The sequence below is a fragment of the Tarenaya hassleriana genome, unplaced genomic scaffold (assembly GCF_000463585.1).
Source record: "Tarenaya hassleriana unplaced genomic scaffold, ASM46358v1 Cleome62, whole genome shotgun sequence".
Taxonomy (NCBI): domain Eukaryota; kingdom Viridiplantae; phylum Streptophyta; class Magnoliopsida; order Brassicales; family Cleomaceae; genus Tarenaya; species Tarenaya hassleriana.
In genome coordinates, this window is record NW_010968712.1 from 462,193 (window position 1) to 479,669 (window position 17,477).

A 17,477-nucleotide genomic window follows, 5' to 3' on the forward strand; every position below is an offset into this window, starting at 1 on the left:
TTGATAGATAGATGATTTATCTTGAGGTATATAAAAAGACATTATCATTAATATCGTTATAATTTATCTAAATATTATATATAGAATATTCTATTTTATTTTATTATATATTAACGTGTAATTTGCAATTATGAAATTTTTTTTTTTTTCTGAATTCGTATTTTTATTTACACAATTCTTTAAAATTATTTTTAATCTAACACGATTGATTTAAATTCAGTTTAATTTTTATTCAAGTTTAATAATTTTTTGTAAAATTATATAAGTTTAATCAAAGTTTGTAGTCGCTCGAAAGTTTTCAACGAAAAGCAAACAGACGACCGACTAGCGGAAGCGTTCACACGTGATTTCGCCGACTTACAAGACGAGTCAGCCAACATGTGGGACCCATACCTGCCACATGTTCACGATTTAGCAGCTTAATTCGTGATTCCACAAGTGAGAAGCCCTGTCTTGGTGATCAATAAATTCCCATTATATTACATTTGCTGACGTGGACATTCAACACTTGGACCTCCAAATTTCGTTGTGGCGAAAGCGAAATACTTATGAATTTAATATAGAATCGAGAAATATTTCTGTATTACACAAGGCTTTATCATTATGCAGACCTATTTTTTTCTATCCACTGGAGAATTATGAAAAAATATTATCACTGTTATTATTGGTAATACAAATTTTAATATCTAAAATAGTTTTTTATTAATAATTTTAAATCTATCAAAAGTTAATTTTTAAATTCAATAAAAAAGTCGAACTAAACTGATATATAAAAACAATAAAATAATATTGTTTTTTTATAATATTTAATTACTCTCACTGATATTTTGTCCAAGAAAAGTTATAAAAATTAAAATCATATAAATAGAACTGAACTAGTCTAATATAAAAATTTAATGCTATATTTTTAATATAAAAAATTTATATCCCAAAATAAAGAAACTGAATGTGAAATCCAAAATAGAGATTTTGCATTTGATAGATAATAAATACGGTATTCTTTTAACAATCCCATGCAATGATTTAAGATTTATAAAAATGATAAATATTTTGTGGTTTTTGTATTCCATCAATAAACTTAGTGATACCCTCGACTGTTTATACATAAACCGTACTTTTTTTAATCATTATCATATTAATACTATTATCTAATTAAACACTTATTATCCAATAAACGAAATGAATGAACCAAGCTTGGATGAACTAGTGGTGAAAGAACATGCAAAGCATGCTCTTATCCTGAGTTCAAACTCAAGCGTGGGAAGGGATATTCACATGGGTTTCTCCGGTTCTTTGGGAGATGTAGTCGGGCCAAAGGCCCGATGAACTTCTGTATTATAAAAAAAAAACGAAATGAATGAAAAAAAAAATAGATAAAAAGGAGAAGAAAGCAATGATGACGAACGCGATTTCGAACGCAACTCGGCAGACGCGTCAACCTCTACTGGCGTTCGGTGAGAACACGTAATGACTCCGTGAGCCCAATATTTTAATAATATTAAATTAAACCCCATTAATTAATTAATTAAAATTAATCAAAGATTATTACAAACTCGTGTCGTGTCATGTCAAACAAGTAAACACGTGTCTCTCTATCCACAACGACACGCGGAATTGTATAAAGTAAGAGGAAAAAAGGGGTCATCCATTTGGATTTTTATCATATCCGTACATTGATAATATTCTAGATGGATCTCTTCACATCTTTTGTTTATTTTATTTTATGAAGATCTTTTGTGTATATATTTATTTAGCCCCGTTAATCCAATATATTCATAAATCCATATGTATGCAAAACATTTATTAGAAGTTTAATTAAAAAGAATAGAAATATAATTTGAAATATAAATTTGTTACGCCAAACCCTATTTGGAAGTTTTAATCGAAATATATTTTTAAAAGTTTTAAAAAATTAGTATAGTTTAATATTTCAATAAAAATTATATGAAAATAAAATTAATTTTGATTTATATTACTCTTTAAATATAATATTGATGTACTTATTTTATAATTTTTCTTATGATAAATGATATAACTCATTTTATAGTAATTTTTATTTCATTTTTTTATATAATTTGAAAGTTTATTTATTAATATATTTTGAATATTATTAAAAAAATAAAAAATATATATTTGTTTTTATTTTAGAATTTCGTTTAATCTAAATAATTAAAAATATTTCTTATGATAAATCAATTTAACAAAAAATGATAAAAACCAATAAATATTAATATATATATATATATATATATATTCAGCATACTGTAATTTATATATATATATATATAAAGTGCAACTTGTTTTTTTATTGCCAATATCTAAAATTAGGGGTGGACATAATATCCGAAAAAATTGAACCGATTCGTTATCCGATCCGTATCCGAATCGAAAATTCGGATATCCGGAGTTTACGGATCGGATACGAATATTTATTTTGAAATATTTCAAATGTCTTTCGCGGATACGGATATCAAATTCGAATTATCCGACATATCCGATCTGATCCGTACTAATTAATAATATTATTAAATATAAAAATAATTCGCTATAAAAATTTAAAATGTTTTATATTTACATATTTTATATGTATATTCAAGAAATATTTTGTATATATTGAGATTTAGAATATTTAATCTTTTGAATATTAAAATTTATTATGTTTAATTTTTGAATTTTGAACTTTCAATATATTTGTATTATGATTATATTTGTATTTGAATTGATTTAAAATATTTAAATTATGGATTTTAAATTATGAATAACATTTATATTAAATAACTTATATATTTTCTTTTATATTTAAAATTATTATTTAAATATAAATTTAATTTTTATAATTTTTATGTCGGATACAGATATTTACAAATATCCATGATATTTACGGATATCCGAAATTTCGGTATTCGTAAATTATTGATCGGATACGGATAATAAAATCGAGTATTTGTGCGGATCGGATACGGATACAGGGATCTTAAAAATCACGGATATCCGATCTGTATCCAATCTTATCTAAAATGTATATAAAATAATGTTAGATTCCCATGCTGGAATACAACATTGATTTGAGTTCTCCATGGTAAGGGACAGACAGACTTCTGATTCCTTCTAGAAACATCAAATAGTCTCAGACTAATTGGTACAAGTTGATCCTTTTTATACATTTTATATAGTTTATTATTATTATTATTATTATTATTTAGTTATATATTTTAAGTACTAAAATGTAATAACCAGCTACCGTCTACTAGAGCTCTAGAGATGGGACCGTGGACGCGGCGGAGAATTTTATTTTCATAAAAAAAAAGACAATACGACAAAAAAAGGTGCAAAAAACCTAGACAACGCCTTTCACCTCACCGCCTATAAGAACATCGTCGATGCTCAGATCGAATATCCATCCCAAATCCACAAATCAACGAACACCCTTCTGAAGATTCAGATAATCCCAGAAGAATCCACGAAAAAATCTTACAGTTTCTTCTCCGGCGAATCGTTTGTATAATGTTGTCGGTGGTGATCGTTGCTGAGTTACTCGGCGAGTACACGGCGGCTCTCGCCAAAATCGCCGCGGGACTTCTTCCCCGGCGTCCCGATCGGCGGTATGTCATCCGAATAGGCGGTGTCTCGCTACCTTGTCCTTCCCCGTCTAGTGCCGGGTCGTCGCCGATTCCGGACTTCTCCTCTCATCTCGTCGACTTCTGATTCGTCATCGACTTTTTCTTTTCCGTTGTAATCGAGGGAGATGGTCGAGATTTTTCCCAGTGTCTCTCCTTCTCGCTCAGTTTTTTCTTTTTGTGCTGTAATATACGGTCTGTAAACTCTATGCAGATGAAAGTCATAATGAGATGATGAGTTTTGGTTTTCTTAAGAGCCTTCGTCCTGCATTTTCTGATCATACTTTTAATCTGATTCGTAAATCACGCCACTTGGTGCGAATCCTTTGATGGATCTCTTAAGAGATTAGGCTGTATGAATCCGGGGATATGGACCGGTAATACACTATGGTGCCTCATAGCAAAGAAACTCTAAAGTTACCTCCTTTTCTGAGTTACAGTCCAATCTGAGATGCAATAGTCAACACAGAGAGAGACAAGACATAATCTACCTGAGAAAGAGGAATATTCATCAAGACAGTGTAAGAAAGTTAGATGGAGATATACCCACTGCTCCAACTTTGACTGCCTTTGTCTCTGTCTTTGATCGCGCAAGAAGAAATTGGAAAGAACAATGGGAACGAAGACAGCAAATGATGTTTCTTCTCGTGGGAAATAAGAGGGTTAGATCTTTGGAGGAGGAACCCGCCATTGCCAGTGGCAGTTAAGCTTTCTTCCACATGCATCAACTTTCTTCTTTGCTTTTCCAATGCCGATTCAGTTGTTTTGTTTTGAAATCTAAGACACAACTCAGGGTCACCACTGGACCTGTTTCACTGGAGTCACTTTCGGATTCTTCAGCAAGCAAATAACCAAGCCTTCTGCCGCCATTATGAACATTTTCAAAGGGGTAGACTTGCATATAATGTATGTATATGCAGACATATATGCATCAGACATGTCTTGGGAGTGGGTAATCCCTGCAGGCCACCTACACCCATTTCATCAAATTTCAAAATTACAACGACAAACAAAAACCCTAAATCCTAATATCATGAAATGGGAAACAAAAAGTCCCAAACTTTACAGGAAAAAAACCCCTAAACCTAAAGAACCCCTCAAACGTGTCCTCTCTGGTGGATGATGGTAATCAAATCATAATCATCCTGATTGTCCAGCCGATCTTCGGAGAAACAGAACTTACGAATGTCCCAAGAGCTCGACAGGATCGAAATCGACGATGAATCAGTCCTCAGTTTCCATGTAACGAATCAAACCGTGTCTGAATTTCAGACAGAACACCTATCTGACACGTGTCTCCTCTCCTTCTTCTTCTTCCTTCGATGTCAAACTTTTTTCCTGTTTGTCTTCGCCTCTCCCCAGGAATCTGGAGATATCTCGACAATCACCATATTTTTCTCCATGATCAGTTGAGTGAGCGTTCTTCCCTTTGGAGCAATGATTTTTTTATACAATTCTGGGGTTCTGATCCAAAGCAACCCACAATAGCAGTTCATGGGCCTCTAATGGGCCATGCGCTTGAGCCCATATAAAACTACTATTCAGTGGGCAATGAAATTAATCAAGTGTGCTAAATTTTGTATTGTTTTTGTTATCTTTACTAAAAAGAAAAAGGCTGCAAAAACAAATAAGTTCCATTAGCAATATTAATAAATCTAACTACAAAATTCTGGTAGACGGAACAGTTAATAATTTTAACATATATTATATAAAACATAATTTAAAAACTGTTAAAAAAAACATAAAATGTAACACGTATACACATATATTCTCAAAATTGTCACCAACAATTTTGTTTTTTTTTTTAACATTTTTTTCAGTGTCGATTAACTAATTTTAATGTTTATTATGACCGTACGATAGCTTGATCTCCATTTGTATTGTGGCATAACTCAACTGTGTGTGTGTATATATATATATATACACGTAGGTGTATGCATCCATGTATACAACTCGTTTTAGCGAAGGAATACGTGAGATTCATTTTGTCGCCGTGGTAAATTAATTTGTTACGCCGATATAAAAAAATATTTAATGAGAAGCTGTGGTGATGGTGACGTGTCACGTCAGTGTAGTAGGTGGGCCTTTATTTATTTATTTTTAATAATTACGATGCGACTTAGATTCGATATAAACAATTGAAAACAGATCCCTTGGTACATTTGTATTACAAATACGTCGATTTTGATTTATTATATGTTTGGTATGAACCATCGCTCGCCCATTGACTCGGAACTAATTTGTTTTTATGTGAATTGGTTTAATTTTTTGAATTCGTGTAAAGAAGGAACGAATTTAGATGAATCAATTCGCTAATTGAATTATAGTTATTTATAAATCTATTTTTATTATTATCTATGCTATTTACTCGATTATTCTTTTCGATAAATCGTTAGTGATGAACTTAACAACTTTCTAATTCTATTTTAAATATTTGTTAACATTTTTATAATTTCACATTTATTTGTATTTTACTTATTTTAAATATTTAAAATTTTAACAATTATTTGTATAAAATCAAAAAAACTTTCTAATTCTATTTTAAATATTTTACTTACCCTTTATAATTTAACAATTATTTGTATAGATTTATTTTATTGTATGGAGAGGGTGGTGAGGTGTTGGGACCGTGTCCACATTTGTTCTAGCACAGCTTTCAAAGGGAGTGGGTGAACTTCAGAGGAAAACCAATTAAATCTATACACGTGTCACATTCCGACATGTTTATCATACTAACTTCTCTCTCCTGTATTTATTATTGTTTTTTGATTTTTTTCCACGTGGTGGGTGTTGTAATAAATTGAGCGCTTTAGAATATTGGGATAAAAGATAACCATTCGATTTTCTAAATTAATCAAATCTAAGTTTGATTACGACTCTTGATACGTTACAGAAGATAATGACATTAATTATACAACGTATTTTCCTCTTTGGTTTTCAATAATTGGATTATTATATTTAACATTAATTGATTTGTATTTTTCACCTAAAATTTGGAGACATTTATAATACAGGATAAATAACTAATTTATTTTTTGTACCGGACACCAAACATTTAATCATTGTAATATTCAACGAAGCATAATTCTATTCAGGTAATGATAGAGTTTTAATTTTAAAGAAATTTACATTATTAAGCAAAAATGATGGAAGTAATTGTCTCTCCCACCCACCAACTTGACTCCGATGCTAGCCGACTCTACCTTTGACGAAAACTTCTAATTTACATTTTATTGAATAAAAACACTTTTATTAGAAAATTATTTACATTATAATTTCATTAGAGATTGCTTGATATTGTAGGTCATAGTTCATAATTAAAGAATATAATTTCTTCATTTTTGAATAATACATATAAATAACTTTAGTTTTCGTTCAATCTTATTTTTATATCTAAATTTATATTAATTCAAATATCCCTCAGAATACATGTTAAAGATTTTTAGAAAAGTAGAAATTACAATTAAAGAACTTTTTATACAATATTAATTATAGAGAAGAAAAATAAATGAGGATATTTTTTTTTCAATTTGTTATTAAAAAAATTGTATTCGTATATATAATTATACATATTTAACCAAATGAATGCTAACCAGACAATTATCCATCGAAAATATCAAATATTCAGTAATAGTAATTGCAAATCTGCAACAATGTTAGGTTTATATTAATTAGTTTTTTTTTAATATAATACTCTAATTACATTATAAAGAAAGAAAGGGCGTGTATTACTCGTACACATTTTAATTTCGAAAAATAAATTTAATTTACATGAGAGATGAGAATAGTTTAAACAAAGAAACATTTTCTCTATAAATAACCAAACCCCAAACTCACTCACTCACCAAACCTGAAAAATACACAATAAAAAAAAAAACAGAAAGCATGGGTTCGACGGCGGAGACACAGATAACGCCGGCACAAGTCTCCGACGATGAAGCGAACCTCTTCGCCATGCAACTCGCGAGCGCTTCTGTCTTACCGATGGTTCTGAAATCGGCCATTGAGCTCGACCTGCTCGAGATCATGGCCAAGACCGCCGGATTCTCCGGCCAAATGTCGCCGTCCGACATAGCTTCGCGTCTTCCAACAAAGAACCCAGATGCTCCTGTCATGCTCGATCGCATTCTCCGGATCCTGGCTTCTTACTCCATCCTCACCTGCTCCGTCCGTACGCTCTCCGGCGGCGGCGTCGAGCGGCTGTATGGACTCGGCCCCGTCTGCAAGTATTTGACCAAGAACGAAGATGGCGTCTCCATTGCCGCCCTCTGTCTCATGAACCAAGATAAAGTCCTCATGGAGAGTTGGTAAAGTTTTCCGATTCTTTTACTGAAAACATGGGATCTTTGTTTTTTTTTTCCTGGTATGATTGAATAGATGATATTATCTATATTCAGATTTAATCTGTTTTAAAAAAAAAACACATGATACAGTTGAACACTGTGCTTGTGAATTTGACGAATGGAATTGAGAAGTGTGAAGGGTGGTGGAAGAACAGAGCAAGAAATCAGACATGGAGACAAATCTGCTGACATTATTGACATCCGCAGACCAATTATTGAAACTTTGTCCGGATATGGCAGCTCAGTTTTAGCAACAACACTTGAAAAAGTTCATGGCTTGTCTGTTAAGAGAGATCCATTACATATATGCTGAAATCCAGTGTATATGAATGTATGTATAGGTACCATCTGAAAGATGCAGTGCTTGAAGGCGGGATCCCGTTCAACAAGGCGTACGGAATGACGGCGTTCGAGTACCACGGGACAGATCCAAGGTTCAACAAAGTGTTCAACAATGGAATGTCCAACCATTCCACCATCACTATGAAGAAGATTCTAGAAACCTACAATGGCTTCGAGAGCTTATCCTCGGTTGTCGACGTAGGCGGGGGGATTGGAGCCACTCTCAGCATGATTGTCTCCAAGTACCATAACGTTAAAGGCATCAACTTTGATCTCCCTCATGTCATTGAGGATGCTCCTTCTTATCCGGGTATATACATACTCGGATATATAATCATTTCGGTCGTATATTTCCTCTCTTTCGGATCGATATAGAGATGGGTTTTCGTTCGATGGTGCAGGTATTGAGCATATAGGTGGAGATATGTTTGTTAGTGTCCCTAAAGGAGACGCCATCTTCATGAAGGTCAGTATAGTTTAAGATCAATATATATTGATCCTTGGCTACCAGTTCATCATCGCAATGTACGATTTCGACCTCGTTAAAGCGAGTAACCGAGAGAAAAAAAAACCCGATTTCCCGGCTTTGATGACAGTGGATATGCCACGACTGGAGCGACGAGCACTGCCTTAAGTTCTTGAAGAACTGCTACGAAGCGCTTCCGGGTGAGGGGAAAGTGATAGTGGCGGAGTGCGTACTTCCGGTGGCTCCGGACCCGAGCCTCCTGACGAAACAAGTGGTCCACATAGACTGCATCATGTTGGCTCATAACCCCGGAGGCAAAGAACGAACCGAGAAAGAGTTCGAGGGCTTGGCCATAGGATCTGGCTTTCAGGGTTTTCGGGTTGTCTGCAACGCCTTTGGCACTTACATCATGGAGTTCATCAAGAAGATCTAATCTTCTTCTCACATACATATATATATATATATATTCACTGGTCGTCCGCATTTCTCTTGTCGTTGTCGCGTGTAATGGAGGAAGATGGGTTTGTGTTTGTATATGTATTGTGCCATGCCATCTTTGATTGCTCACATTGGTCACGGAATTGTTTTCAGTATTCTTTGGCTCGTACAATTTGAGGATGTGAAATCAAAGGTTTAACCGACATAATAAGATTTGGCCGTTTAAATCGATTTAGGGAAATAAAGTGACGGGAATATTGGATAAACTTATCTTTTTTTGTAATAAAATTTATTGTTATTTTTAGTGATTTAAAATTTTAAATTATAATGATAAATTATAGCAAACATCATATTTGAAACATATAATTTCGTATTATAAAAAACTAATAAAAAATAATATATATAATATTTTGTTAAATGTGTATAAATAAATAATATATTAAAATAATAAATAAAAAAGAGAAAATTTTAAATAAATATATGAGTTTTTTATTTTTTATCAATAAATATAGGGAAAATTCTATAAAAAAAACTATGTACTTTTTACTCGTCGCAATTTAAACCCTATACTTTTTTTTGATCCTATTAAACGCTATACTGTTATAATATGACAAAAAAATACTTGTACTTTGTAAACATTAGCAATTAAATCTTTCTGACTAAACGACGTTAAAATCGTAGTTCTAACCCCAACGGAAAAATGATGTGGCATATATTTCGCCCACCTCATCAGCCACTAAGATTAAAAAAAAAAACACATTAAAAATCCTAAAATCCATAGAAGCCCTAATCCCTTTATCTTTCTCGTATCTCTCATTCTATCATCTCTCTCATTCTCTCGTTTCTCTCATTTTGTTCTCTGTCTCATTTTTCTGTTGGCATTTGGTTCTGGTATCTCCCCTTACACATTTCTCTCTTTGGTCTGTAACTTCGATTTTTGAAGAACGACGGTGTTGGTACTCTTTGTCTCTGCGACTTTTATGGAATTTTCCCATAAATATATTAATTTTCATCTAAAAAATACATCAACCATCAATTTTTTTTTCCAACTTCTTGTATGAAATCTAACGACGTTAACTGTATAATGGTTTCCAACTAATGGTAGTGATGTGGTTCGCTAGATTTTCTACGTTAATATCACATGATAAAAATTTTCAAATCATTAAAAAAAACAAAAACAAAAATAAATTTTAAAATTTAAATTTTATATATATGTAAATTTTAAACTAAAAATTAAAATTAAATTTAAATTTTAAATTTTAAACTAAAAATTAAAATTTAAATTATAAATATATATATATATATATATGTAAATTTATATGTTTATATATATATATATGTGTGTTATTGTATTTGTATATATATATTCATATTGAAATGTGTATGTGTATATATATGCATATACACATATACAAATATATATATGGTGGAAGAACCGTCGGATACTCGTCTCACGGATACCCGATTTTAGGGTACTCGTAATTTTCAAATCCGAATCCAAATCCTTATTTTTCAATACCCGTGAATCCGGATCCAAATCCGGATAATAGAATTTTTAAAACCGGATATCCGCGGGTACCCGCGTATTATGATTATAAATAATTATATCTTATATTTATATAACATTTTTATAAAATACAATTATTTTAGATGAAATAATTTCATATTTTTTTAATATTAATTCAAAAAATTAAATTTATTATTATTTGTCTCTTATTATCTCTTTTGTCTTATATATTTTATCATAATTCATCAATTTTTATAAATATATCTTCATGTTTTAAAAATTTTATATATGAATATTATTGTTTTTCTTAAATAAATCCGGATCCGGATATCCGCGAGTACCCGACTATTATTCCGGATACCCGTACCCCGGATACTCGTAAATACCAAATCCATGATACAAATCTCATAGTTAAATACCCGAGCCTCCCGGATCCGAATCCAAATCTCTCGATTTTCCCGGGTATTCGACCCGTGCCCACCCCTACATCATCATTGTGGGTTTTGATGGTCCCATGAGGGTGGACCCACTTTAAAACAATGATATTAAAAAAAGAAAAAAATTCAAAAAAATACTAATTTGTTTGACAAAAAACACTAACTTTTCATTTTGTCAAAATAAATATCAATTTTTTTAAATTTTTCAAAAAATACTTAATTATTCTATTATTTTCAAATAAACAAATGAGTTGACATGACATATGGAGATGAAAATACGTTAAATTATTGTCGTTGTTTTTTTACAATTGTATATAGTTCATGTATTTTTTGAATCATTTAAAAAGCTTGTATTTTTAACAATCGCATAAAAGTTTATATATTTTTTAGATCATTTAAAAAATGTAATACTCATTTAAAAAGTTTAATATTGATTTGATAAAAATAAAAAGTTTGATATTTTTTCTGTCAAAATTGAAAAATTCAATATTTTTTTTTGGATTTTTCCTTAAAAAAAGAAAGTATTTATAAAAGTTAATAAAATTTACAAATTTTGCGTGGATCCCTTTTGGCTCTTTTTTTTTTTAAATTTTTACGTTACGGAATTAGAAAATCAAATAAAAAAAGAGTATTTTATCACAATCTCTTTCATTTGTTCCCTTATTTTTCTTAATTATTTTCCATATTAAAACTTTTCCTTATTTTTTATCACAAAAAACATCATCAATACAATTATAGTCAAATACAAAAAAAATTAAGAATAATAAAATTAAATAAATATAACAATTATGATTTTTTATTATATGTAAAATTAAATACACTAAAAAATTTATTCTTATATATATTTATTTTATTTTATATTCGATTTGATAGAAAAACCAATAGATAATTTTTTCAAAAAAAAATTTGTATTGATATCTCAAAATAATGAAAATTTTCCAAGTTAATTCCTCAAAAAATTAATTTGAATGTTATTATACGATTAGTTTTTGATTGATTGTCTAATTTATTTAATCGAAAAAATATTTATGATAAATTTTTAAAAAATTAAAAAAAAATCGTAAATATTTTTGTGATAATAATTTTTATATTATATATATATATATTAATATTTTTTGTTTTGTTAACTGTAAATCATTGAAAACTAATCTAACGTACAAAGTAGTAACAGTTGTTACAGATTCATCATGCTCAAAGATTCATCATGCTCAAAGTCAAATTAAAATGGGTGCTTACAAAAGTGGATCGGAAAAGCGAAACCATGTAGCAAGTAGGCTTTCTGAAACTGAGGATGCAGAGGTGGACTGTAGCGCCAAAAGTTTGCAGCGCACGGATCGAAGGATCTCTCTGCGCAGGGAAGAGGATGGTTTTGGTTGGTCTCCATAAAGCCGTGCGTTACGCTTTCGCTAGATAAGATAAACGCAGGCATGAAAGTAGTTTCAGAATGAGCCGACAGTTGTTGTGACTCTGAGAGCGATCAATCCAACTGAAGTATTCAGAGAAAGCTACTAGGGAATGAACACTGACCGCAAGATATTAGGCCAGATCTGGCACGAAAAGCTACACCGAAAGAACAAATGATCCAAAGATTCAGCTTGTGCATCACATAAAAGACAAGAAGCAAGAATATTCAATCCCCAAGCAAGGAATCGGTTGGTAGTTTGTTCATCGCCGACAACCAAACCAAGAATGAGTGCTTGGATATGGAACCTATAAACCAAACAACCTTTACCCAGGGAACAACAGGGGAAAGAGACCAGTGTTGCTTCCATGCTATGCTAGTGGAGAAAGGGGTCGAAGAGGAGGTCGAGTAGATGGCAGACCAGTAAAAAACATTCGGAGTAGAAGTGGAATCCAGAAGTGGCATGTCCGGTATCTCCGCATAGACACATTCAACGATGCTGCTTCTTGCTGGTGGTAGCCGCCAACCCGATGTGGAGGAGTACACATCGGCTATGGTCGCAAGTTTCGGGGTCTGTAATTGACTAGGACCCGAGTCTACCAGAGTGAAGATCAGAGGACCCGAGGGAAGCCAATTGTCAAACCAAAAGCTACAACACTGTCCATTATCCAACCTACATCGCAAGAAGTTCTGGGCTAGGTGACAAAGTTTTAGGAGTCTTCTCCATGCCCAACTTCCCTTACTCTGTGATCCCAACGACCAGAAAGGCTTCCTTTTGATGAGGTTCCCCTTTGTCCATGCGGCCCAGAGGGAACCTGCTCTTGTAAACAAGTTTCAGATAAGTTTTAGACAGAGTATCTTATTCCAATCTGCTAACATTTTCAGGTTAAGACCTCCACTCCTCTTAGGCTGACAGATAGTACTCCATGCCATTTTTGCCCCATGAGCCGAGACAACCGAGCCTTTCCACAGAAAAACAGAACACATGCGTTCAATATCAAGAGCAGTGCTCTTCGGAATGATAAAAACTGATGCCCAGAAGTTGATAATGCTATAGATGACTGATTGAATCGGTTGCAAACGACGAACGAATGACAAGTGCTTCACAGTCCAAGGGTTAAGCCGACCCATAGTTTTCTGTAGGCGTGCGTATATATATTAATGTTGTCCCCATTAAATAAAATTTTAGGTCTGCCATTGGTCTTACGGACGGTTGGATCGTTGTTCGGCCGCTGTAGGAGTCGGAGTGCCTAAAAATTCTGAAGAGAAGTCGGACTCTCTTTTTGAAATTCTTTGCAACATCTTCTAATCTTCTCCCGACCGTTATTGCTCTAACTATTGCACTTGTGTTTTCTCTATTAATTCTACATTAGAATAATATCATATCGTACACATACACAAAATGTATCTTATTTGTTTTATGCATTAAATTTGACAATTCCATTTAATGTGAAGTTATAAAAATGGGAGTTAGTGAGAAATTGAGATTATTTATCTATTGTTTTTTTTTATAATATGTGATTTGCCAAGGGTGGGATTTGAACCTGATTGGAACACTCTTTGCGCATACCCACTTATCAGTTGAGCCAATCACCCTTAACTAATTATTTATCTATTGTTATTATATTACAAATTAAGTTTTTATTTTATAACGTTATGAAATATAGTAAAATATAAATTAAAAGTATTATCCATTTTGAAACATCCTACCAAGATATGAAATTTCTATTTCCTTTTTTTTTTGTACTTTGGAGACGAAACTGACACCAAAGTATGAATATTTTCAATATCAGAATAGGACGTTGGTTGAAATTGAGAAAATTACACAAATACATAGACAGTTGACTGAGTGAGATGCGGTGGCAATCGATGACTCCTCATTGGTCCAACCAATCAAACTCCAACGTTATTCATCCATCAGCTGACCGAGTGTGTTGTGTTTTCGGTCCGTTTTATTTGTCTTTGTTGAATTTTTTTAAATAAATGCAGTTATTTCATATTTGAAATTTTAATCGGTTCAGATATATATCGGTTGTTAGGTTCGGACAGATTTTCTACAAATTTTTTGGGTATTTGTATTTAGGGGTTTATTTGCTAGAATTTATAAAGTATATATATATTTCGGCGAATAAATTATAAGTATAGGGTTTTTTAGATAATAAAAAAGTAAATGGTTTTTTTGTCTAACATTTTAAAAGTATAAGGATTTTTTGGCGAATAAATATAAGTATAAGGTTTTTTGGTAATAAAAAATGTGTAGGATTTTTTTGTCGATATCTGAGAAGTACATAGTTTTTTTTTTTTTTTGCGATTTTCCTTTTTATTTATTATATTTTTCTTTGATAATATTGATTCAAAACTTCAGATACCCAAAAATACTCTTTTCTTTGTGGGGCTTTTGCCATTAATCATAATCTTATATGGCAGAAACATATTTACAATCTATGGAAGAAACGGTCTTTACAACCAATCCCTTAACTACTCCGATGACGCAATATTGTTCAAGGGATTGGATATATCAATTCTATCATCCATTATACAAAATCCAAAACTGCAAACATTATACTTTGATAATGGTTTTGTGCCCTAAATAAAGAAGGATTTTTAATTAATAAGTTTACCTTATAACAAAAAAAAATTAAAATTTTACTCTGCATGTTTGAATGTCAACTTGCACATGGAGATATTAGATTTGTTAGGGGTATAAAACGTGGTGACTCAGTCCGATTCGTTCCGAACTTAGATTTTTTGAGTTTAACTCGGCCCACCTTGTTTTTTGGCGAGTCAAAAATTATTTAACTCAATTCAGTTAATCTTGGATCATGAGTTGAACGAATCGATTCGCGAGTCAAAGACATGACTAAAACACACAATTTAAATACTAAAAAATATTATAAAACATTAAAAAAAACAAAAATTTAAACAAAACAAATCAAATAACTGTCAGAAACATAATTTAAATATACAAAAATTAAAAACTTTTCTGGCTCACGGACCAATTCGTGGGCTTGCCGAACTCAATTCGTGAGGAGCTATCCGTTTTTCTTACAAAATTTTTGAGTTTGATTCTGTTAAGGTTGTTATTGCAGGTAGATCTGAGAAGATTCTAAAGCTGATTTTGTGGAAGAGATAAAGATGGAATCTTGGAGATAGAGTTTGACCAACAACCTTGGAGAAAAAGATATAATCAAATCAATAAACAATTGGAGTTGAAGAGAAAGCTATATAAGAACGACAAAGAGGAAGAGAGGAGACACGGAGCTTAAAAGATTATCATTCAGAGAGTACAAGAGTTTTTGGTCTTTACGTTTTTATTTCTGGTGAGTGAGATCGTTCTGAGGGGGAGTTCTCAACAGTAATCTGAACAAATCCAGAACGTGAGAGTGGGGATTCACACGGGTTGTGTGTTGAATCAGTAGATTTCGTGTCTTAGGAGGGCTAACACTCAGGGGGAGTGTGGTGCGTCTGGGCTTTACTGCAACTATCTCTATGTTGTTGTAGTCAGATTTCCTTGAATGAAAAGAACTGATTTTGAGTGATATCTGAATGCGTCAGTTATTTCAGATTCGAAAAATATGGACTGAATCACGAGTGACTTCACTGTCTTCAATGCCAAATTTCCCCAGCCGGGGACCCACCGGACCCATTTTGACACCCAAGATTTGTATTCATTTGTGGTTCATAGTTAGCTTCGCGTGTATATATATATATATCATATCCCAACCCCACTTCTTAGTATACACACAAACTGAAAATCAAAATAAGAAACAAAAACAAAAAGAAAGAAAAATTATGGATTCGATCTACGTATAAAAATTGGTTTACGCTGTTAGAGAATTGAATCTACAAATTATTTAACTTGAGAAACAAAAATGAAGAAGACTAAGCAAAATTAATGATTAAATGATGATACATTAATTCCATAAAAAAATATTATTAAATTATGCTGTTCAATTGAGTCCGAAACAAGGAAAGATCAATTCATTTATGACTGACTATTCAAGCTATATATATATATATACACGTACACACACAATCATTTAATTTTGAAGATAGTTACATTTTTTTTAATCTCCAATAAATCATTCTTGGTATGGAACCCTATAGGGTTATAAAATCAAAAGATAAACTGGATCCCATCCGAAATTGTTCGGAACTCATCTCGAAAATTTTCCTAATGGAAATAAATTATATTTGTGTTACATAGTTTTTAATTTCAAGAATTGAAAACTCCTAACTTTATCAAAGCTTTGATACAAAAACTCGAGCGGTTTGGATCAAGAATCAAACTAATTTTGGAGTTACGAACCAGAAATGTGATTTGGAATATACACCTTTTTCCAAAAGTTGAAGTTTAAATTTTTAAACAAAAATACCTTAACGAAAACATGAATAATCGACATTCAAAATGTCAATCCCTATCATACACTACAAAAAAACAGTTATATAGCGACGGAAAAATCCGTCGCAAATATAAAGGAAATCCGTCGCAATTAAGAATTTGCGACGGAATGCGACGGAATTATTTCCGTCGGTATACCGCTGTCGCAAACGCATAACGGTCGTTAATCCGTCGCATTTTTGCGACGGAAAAAATCTGCGTTTTGCGACGGAAAGTGACGGATAATTCCGTCGCAATTTGCGACGGAATTTTTTCCGTCGCATTCCGTCGCAAATGTTTTAAATTTTTTTTTTTAAAATATAAACAAATTATATACTATATATACACGTACATATATACATTTTCACATACACATACACCTATATACACATACATTCATACACATATATTCATACACATACATTACACACATGCAAATATATATACACATACATACATATATATACACATATTTTCATATACACAAACACACATACACATTCACACATATACACATATACACATATATACACATACATAAATA

The 17,477-nt window shown here is 31.9% G+C and overlaps 2 protein-coding genes across 2 annotated transcripts; both read left to right on the forward strand.

The window, feature by feature from the left end:
* The first annotated feature begins 3,267 nt into the window (after positions 1 to 3,267).
* LOC109116085 lies at positions 3,268 to 3,871 on the forward strand. The gene has a single exon (XM_019200882.1). The coding sequence runs from the start codon at positions 3,505 to 3,507 to the stop codon at positions 3,703 to 3,705; it is 201 nt and encodes a 66-aa protein (XP_019056427.1). The 5' UTR covers positions 3,268 to 3,504; the 3' UTR covers positions 3,706 to 3,871.
* Positions 3,872 to 7,457: 3,586 nt separating this feature from the next.
* LOC104799941 (flavone 3'-O-methyltransferase 1-like) lies at positions 7,458 to 9,435 on the forward strand. The gene is made up of 4 exons (XM_010522631.1): positions 7,458 to 7,924; positions 8,302 to 8,612; positions 8,704 to 8,768; positions 8,899 to 9,435. The coding sequence occupies exons 1-4, from the start codon at positions 7,503 to 7,505 to the stop codon at positions 9,199 to 9,201; spliced, it is 1,101 nt and encodes a 366-aa protein (XP_010520933.1). The 5' UTR covers positions 7,458 to 7,502; the 3' UTR covers positions 9,202 to 9,435.
* The last annotated feature ends 8,042 nt before the right edge of the window (positions 9,436 to 17,477 follow it).

Excerpts from the sequence above, each read along its gene's own strand:
- LOC109116085 (XM_019200882.1), top strand. The coding sequence starts at position 3,505 with ATGTTGTCGGTGGTGATCGTTGCTGAGTTACTCGGCGAGTACACGGCG.
- LOC104799941 (XM_010522631.1), top strand. The coding sequence starts at position 7,503 with ATGGGTTCGACGGCGGAGACACAGATAACGCCGGCACAAGTCTCCGAC. Across the intron at positions 8,613-8,703 it reads GGATGCTCCTTCTTATCCGG|GTATTGAGCATATAGGTGGA; the intron begins GTATATACATAC and ends TCGATGGTGCAG. Across the intron at positions 8,769-8,898 it reads GAGACGCCATCTTCATGAAG|TGGATATGCCACGACTGGAG; the intron begins GTCAGTATAGTT and ends CTTTGATGACAG.